This window comes from Penaeus monodon, chromosome 14 (assembly GCF_015228065.2).
Source record: "Penaeus monodon isolate SGIC_2016 chromosome 14, NSTDA_Pmon_1, whole genome shotgun sequence".
NCBI lineage: Eukaryota > Metazoa > Arthropoda > Malacostraca > Decapoda > Penaeidae > Penaeus > Penaeus monodon.
Window position 1 is genome coordinate 48,173,936 of NC_051399.1, and position 7,500 is coordinate 48,181,435.

General features: G+C 40.6%; 1 protein-coding gene across 1 annotated transcript in view; it reads left to right on the forward strand.

The window, feature by feature from the left end:
• LOC119580744 (laminin subunit alpha-1-like) overlaps positions 1–7,500 on the forward strand; it is a 125,353-nt gene that overhangs the window by 8,855 nt on the left and 108,998 nt on the right. Inside the window, exons 10-18 of the mRNA XM_037928839.1 lie at positions 64–166; positions 424–525; positions 942–1,084; positions 2,978–3,063; positions 3,368–3,504; positions 4,119–4,333; positions 5,013–5,207; positions 6,154–6,274; positions 7,078–7,186. Of these exons, the coding sequence (XP_037784767.1) occupies positions 64–166; positions 424–525; positions 942–1,084; positions 2,978–3,063; positions 3,368–3,504; positions 4,119–4,333; positions 5,013–5,207; positions 6,154–6,274; positions 7,078–7,186 (1,211 nt within the window). The remainder of the gene's footprint in view (positions 1–63; positions 167–423; positions 526–941; positions 1,085–2,977; positions 3,064–3,367; positions 3,505–4,118; positions 4,334–5,012; positions 5,208–6,153; positions 6,275–7,077; positions 7,187–7,500) is intronic.

The following is a 7,500-nucleotide window of genomic DNA, read 5'->3' on the forward strand; positions in this document are numbered from 1 at the left end:
GCAAGGACAAACAAAGCAGAAACAAACCAAAAGAAGGACAATAACGCCAGTCCTCTCCCCCAGGATGACCTCCTACGGGCAGACGCTGACGGTGAAGGTGTCTTGGGTCCGCCTCAGAGGAGACACCTCCGGAAGGCCCACGCGCTGCCCTGACGTCATTATCGAGGTTCGTCTTCAAAATATATATATTTTTTTAACATCTTATTTATTCATCTATTTGGCTATTTTGTTTTTAAAAAGGTGTGTTGTTTGGAACGTTGTTTTTTGTCATTTTCATTTGTACTCGTACGCTGCTGTTATCACACCGACGTATCATTCATCCTTACATTATTTTCATCCCGACGTCTTATTCATCCATACATTATTCTCATCCTTACGTAGTATACATTCGCACACTCTTGTTTCCCTTGCCGTGTCCCCCAGGGCGCCGGATACCGCATAGCCTACGGGGACAACGCGCACAGAGGCCGAAAAGCCACGCTGGAAATCCCTTTCTACGAGCACGACTGGTTCCACTTCCCGAAGGTGAGGCGGCTTCTTGTATTTCAGTTTCGGTTTTGTGTCATGTATGTGTTGAATTTCAGTTAGTTTTTTTTATTGAAAAGATTTTTATTTATGTCTTGGAATCTTGTTGGTTTTGTGGGTTAGTTCATGATTCTTTAAAGTTGAAATGAGTGGTGTTTTTCGTTTAAGATATTGTGGATGTGTATATCAGATTGCCTGTATGTTTGTATCGCTGTGGCATGGGAATGGGACGCAACTGATTGACGAGTAAGAGTGCTAAATAATGAAGAAACGAAAATAAGAAAAATAGACATTTTAAAAGATGAAGAGATGCAGATATATTTATTCACCGACGCCATCTCTCCTAACCTTCTTACAAGACCACAGTGTACCCTCGTGCTTATTTAAACCCTCCTACGGCATTTCCCTCGTTTCAGGACATCACTGACATCACCTCGAAGACCCAGTCGAAGTCCTACCGCGGGGAGGCCGTCACCAGGAGGCAGATGATGGAGATCCTGAGTTCGATGGAGAGCCTCATGATCCGAGCTCGATACCACACCGTGCAGGTCGAGGGCGTGTGAGTTACGAGGCCTTTTGCTGGAAACTGGGGAGAGGTTTAGGGCTTAGAAGTTAGGACTTAGGGGTTTTATTAAACAAAAATAGAAAAAAGAAAGTAAAAAAAAAATGGTGAGTTATAATTCATTGACTAAAACAGAAAAGAAACTGAGATGTTTCCTAAGTTATAACTATGTCAGACTAATTGTTAACGTTTAGAAACCGTCTAGAATATACTTTTGAAAACTACAACGTCCAAATCAAGGGTATGTGAGTCCTCGTCGGTAAGCAAAAGAGTCCAAATGTTTGAAGTTAATTTTTTTGATGAGTCTAAAGCATTTTCTTAATTGCCTTTTGTGATTTGTGTGGCGGCGGCCGATTTACTGCAAGTCGAGGGAGTGAGAATCACGATCCAAAAGATGAAAGAGAAATCGAAATGTTTTCCTTGAGAAAAGAACTGATTCTTTGTCTGTCTTTTTCATCAAGTCTAAAAACTGTTTGAAATATACTTTATTTTTCTTTCTATCTTTCCAAACGTGTCGGGCGCTGGTTACCAGATCGAGGGGTGTGTGTGTGTGAGATTGACCAAGCGGAAAAATAAAGGGTTCAAACGTTTTCAGCTTTGCACTGAACGAACTTAGGGTGGTTTCTGAAACATGAGCGCGAATTTGAATGTCCTTTAAGATCGATACGTTTAGAATCGAGAACCAATTCTAATATTTCCAGAATAAATGATTTTGGGAAGAGGACGAAATTTTGATATCTCTAACTCAAAGCTGAATTTAAATGTTTTTGATATGAGAAGTAAGTACTTTGCTGAACCAAGAAATTTATATTTTGACCACGTTCATAATATTTTTTTTAACATCCCCCCCATTTCAAAAATATCAAATGCGTTCGAGTCGTGTGTAATTCATTTTTTTTTAAAAGTTTTCCTGGGTTGAATGCCACACCGTCCAGATTGAGGAATTAGTCAAAAACAGTTAATCGCAAATAAAAGATAAAATTCAGTGTTTCTTAACAAAGAACAAAGTCTCAATAAATGTTTTGGATCCAGAACAAAGCGTGAATTTCTTCGATCGCATCTAAAATGCGTAGCTTTAAAATGTCACTGTTTTGAATGACTTACGGCGATTAGATTTAATTTTTTAAAAATTAAGTCCGCAAATCTTTGGAATTTCTTGTGGAAATGGCGTAATAAACACAACAATGGCATTTGACTTGCCTCGAAAAAAACGAAAGATTTGTTCATAAAGGAAAAAAAAATATGCCGTAATTTATATTTGAATAGGTTCTTGTTGCTGGGAATAGTAATGAATTGCTTTTATTTTGTGTCCGATCTTATTCGTTGATTCACTTATAGTTCCGTCACCGCGAGATATCTCATATGTGTGCAAATTTGGTGGCCATACTTTTCGCACTTTTAATTTTATTAGAAAACAAATAAATTAATTAAAATAGATAAAGAAAGAAGTGAAAGATATAATGAAAAATCTTTACATGACCAAAACACAGACAAGAAATGCTAACAATAACAAAAATAACAATAACAACACTATTGTCTCTCTAGATAAGGGATTCTTAAGATGAGTTTCTGGGGTCCGTGTTTTTTATTGTTTACTTTAAATCTTAATGATACTTTGTGTATTTTATGTATTTATGAGACAATCAAGTCTCAGTAGCTTTCACCAGATTGTAATAGTGGTCTGTGATTCCAAAAAGGTTCAGAACCACTGTTTTAGAAGGTTATACACTCAGTACGATTATACCATTGTACCAATGTGTAATATGTATTATTAATTCCTCCTTCCCTCTCCCCCAGTACGTTTGTATCACTATACCATTGTCTTTCGAGTTGGTAACACGTATCCTTAATTTCTCTCTCCTTCTCCCTCCCTCCCCCTCTCCCGACCAGCCTTCACGACGTCATCCTTGAGTACGGCAAGGAGGGCACGGCGACCCTCGTGACGGGGGCCGTGGAGAGGTGCAACTGTCCCCCGGGTGAGTCGGTCTGCGTCTTCTGCTTCTAATGCCAAAAATCGGAATAAACCAACAGTAATTTTTGAGATCCTACCCCTCCTGTAACCTTAAAGGGGAAGAAATATATATGTGTATATATAACAATACAAAAATCCTTAATAGGCCCGCCTCCCCGTGATAAAATGTCATACCTCCCAAAACAACAACAACAACAACAAAACGCCCCCGCCCACAAAAAACCCTCTTCATATCCCCCTGCCTGTGACCCCAACACACCACATACCCCCCTCCCTCTGACCCCAGCATACCACACACCTCCCCGCAGGGTATTCCGGCCTCTCCTGCGAGTCGTGCGAGCCTGGGTATCGGCGCGTCAACAACACCATCTTCGGCGGCGAGTGCAGGAAGTGCGAATGCAACGGCCACGTGGATGCGTGCGACCCCTTCACGGGCGCCTGCGGGGTCAGTGATCATGATGAGAATGAGGAGGATGAGGAGGATAATGATAAGAAGGATTAAGATAAGGATAGAGATTCTGATTAAGTGTGAGTGTGTGTGTGTGTGTGTGAGTGAGAGAGTGCGTGTGAGTAAGTGCAAGCTCTTGTGAGGTCAGTTAAATTATGGCTATCTGTTTATTGTGTTTTAAAATTGAGGAATGAGTGGTGAGTGTTAGGAGTGAGGGATGAGTGAGAGGAATGAGAGATGAAGAATGAGAATGAATGAGAGGGATAGCGAGGTGGTGAGTGCTGAGTGCGAGAGATGAGCGATGAGTGGTCATGAGTGAATGTTGAGTGTGAGGGATGAGTGAGAAATGAGTGGTGACGGGTGGATGATGATGAGTGAATGTTGAGTGTGAGGACTGAGTGTTGAGGGATGAGGAGTCATGAGTCATGAGGAGTGAATGTGGAAATGAGTGATGAGTAGAAAGAGATAAGTGATGAAATATGATGATTTAATGATAAGACTTGCCTGTGATGAGTCTTCAGGAGAGAAAGAAAGATTGAGAGACACTCTTAACATCAGAGAAGAAACGAGCAACACTCATTCTAACCCCCCCCCCCCCCGCCCGTCCCCAGGAGTGCCAACACAACACCGTGGGCGTGCACTGCGAGCGCTGCAAGGCCGGCTACTTCGGCGACCCCGCCCGTGGCACGCCCGACGCATGCCAGCCGTGCGCGTGCCCCCTGGCCCTCGGTGCCAACCACTTCACGCCCCGCTGCGTGCCCGACCTGGACCTCGGCGGGTACAAGTGCCAGTGCCCCGCCGGGTACGAGGGCCCCAGATGCGAGACGTAGGGCGGGGCCTTTGCTGCTCCTTGTCTTTCTGTCTATTTGTCTATCGATTCATAGGTTGATTTAGTATTTTTTTTTATCAATTGTGAATTTATTACGAATTCTATTCTATTTGGCTAGTTATTAATATGTTTGTTAATTCGGCTGTTTGTTTCTCATCTGTTTGCTCATCTCTTTATTTACTATGCATTTGTTTTTTTTTGTTTACTTAGTCGTATACCTTTCATCTGCTTGCTCATTTGATTACATTTTTTGTGTAGTTAATTAATGCGATTCAATACATTTTTGTTATTTCATTATGACGTTGGTAGGAAAATAAAAGACATTATTGATGTTACTTTTGCCTTAGGATTTGTGCGAACCTTCTGTTGAATTCGGTACATTCTATAAGTACTTTGTCCATAACAACGAATAATAAAAGTTATTATGTCACAACGTGGACTTAAAAAAAAGGAATATTCAAACAACCCTTATTAACATCCTCCTTCCTCCCCCTCCTCCCCCATCACCCCCTCCCTCTCCCCATCACCCCCTCCCTCTCCCCATCACCCCCACCACCTCCCTTATCAATCAAATAATAATAATAACAATAGTAAAAATAACAAAATAATAATTTGACATCAAAAGCAAAATCCGATTCAACACCAACCCTCAATTTTTTTTTCTCTCTCTCTCCAGCTGCGCCGACGGGTACTTTGGCAACCCGCTGGTGCCCGGCAACTTCTGCCAGCCGTGCGAGTGCAACGGCAACTTGGACTTCCGCCAGACGAATAACTGTGACCGGCAGACGGGCGAGTGCCTCAAGTGCGTCGGCAACACGGCGGGCTGGCACTGCGAGCGGTGCAAGGAAAACCACTACGGGGATCCCAAGAGGTCAGGCACTGGCACTCTGCCGGGACACGCTTTTTTCATGTGCTCTGTTTTTGTTTTCGTTTTTCTTTTCTCTCTCTCTTTTCTTTTTCTTTCTTTTCTTTTCGCTTTTCTCTTCTCTTCTCTTTCTTTCTTTCTTTCTTTCTTTTTTCTTTTTTTTCTTTCTTTCTTCTCTTCTTCTTCTTCTTCTTCTTCTTCTTCTTCTTCTTCTTCTTCTTCTTCTTCTTCTTCTTCTCCTCCTCCTCCTCCTCCTCCTCCTCCTCCTCCTCCTCCTCCTCCTCCTCCTCCTCCTCCTCTCTCCTCCTTCCTCCTCCTCCTCCTCCTCCTCCTCCTCCTCCTCCTCCTCCTCCTCCTCCTCCTCCTCCTCCTCCTCCTCCTCCTCCTCCTCTCTTCCTTCTTCCTCCTCCTCCTCCTCCTTCTTCAATTTTTTTTCTTGTGTACGATTTATCACATAATTTTTTTATTTATCCTCATCCTTATCATTATCCTTATCGATATATTTATATTTATCATTAATATCATCTTTATTATTATCATTATCTTCAATATATCATTTTCTTTAGTATAATCATTAACTTTAATATCATTATCATTATTAATGATCATTATGATATTCATTATCCTTATCCTCATCCTTAACATTATCATTATCTTTATTATTATTATCATTAATGGTCATTATCATAATCCTTTCCCTTCCTTCTCTTCCTTCTCATTTTCCTTCTCATTATCCTTTATATTATCCTTCTCCTTATCCTCATTGTCCTTATCCTACTCATTATCCATCTCATTGTCCTCATCCTTCTCATTATCCTCATTATTCTATTCATTATCCTTCCCATTATCCTTATCCTGCTCATTATCCTTATCCTCATTATCCATCTCATTACCCTACTCATTATCCAACTCGTCATTGCCCTTCTCCTCACCTCCTGCTCTGCCACCCCAGGGGCCAGTGCATCAGGTGCGGGTGCCACCCCAGGGGCTCCGCGGCGGGCCAGTGCGACCCCGAGAGCGGCCAGTGCCAGTGCCAGAGCCTCTACACGGGGCGCCAGTGCGACCGGTGTATCGTGAGTGCCAGCGGGGTTCCTCTTCTAGAGTCCCACTGTTTGTAGTTCATGTCTGTAGTGAGAGTGAGAGTGAGAAAGATAGATAGATAGACAGACAGAGAGATAGATAGATAGATCAGATAGATAGATAGACAGATAGATAGACAGATAGATAGACAAATAGATAGACAGATAGATACGACAGATAAGATAGACAGATAGATAGACGAGAGATAGACAGATAGATAAAACAGATAGACAGATAGGAAGACAGATAGAAAAAGGACAGAATGGGATAGAAGATAGGGAACAGATAGAAGAAACAGATAGACAAGACAGATAGGACAGAGAAGAATAGAAGATAGATAGATAGATAGAGAGAGAGAGAGAGAGAGTCGCCTGTCTCTCCTCTCTTTAACTCCATCTTATTCTGTTTTACTTAATGTTTTTTTTCAATTAATTTATTTACTTGCCATTCGGTGATATATATATATATATATATATATATATATATATATATATATATATATATATATATATATATATATATATATAAACATGAATAGTCTTAACTTACATGCACGCAAACAAAGAGAGAGAAAAAAAAACATTTGTATCTTTTATCCATGAGAAAAAGGAATAAATGCCATTAAACAAGAGAAAAATAAACATGACATAAGAAGAAAAGAAAGAATTCAATAACATAACAAAAACAAACAAACACAACAAACAACCACCAAACAAAGAAACAATAACAAACAAAACAAAAACGCAGGAAACTTTTCTTCCTCGCCCCGTCACCCCTCCCCCCTCCCCCTCCCCAGAGCGGCCACGGGGGGGTGAACGAGGGCTGCCCCGCGTGCCAGTGCCACCCCGAAGGCTCCTCGAGTGCCACGTGCGATCCTTTCACGGGCCAGTGTCCTTGCAATCCAGGTAAGCACGTGTCTTTGTTTTGGTTTCATTTGTTTTGTTGATGTTTTTTTTCGTGTGTTAAGTTTCGATTTTTTTTTTTGCTTAAATTGGTATTAAAACAGGTATTTTGATTTGATTAATATTTTGGAATTTTTCGTTTTATTTGATTTTTAATTAGATCTTTATTTTCTTAAATGTAAATTGAATCGGTCTAAATTTTCTTATTTAAAATTGAGTTACATTGTTTTTTTAATATTAAAATTTATATTTCATATGATTTTTTTTTTCGAATTCAGATATGAATTGAATAATATATTACTTTGTTATTGCATTTA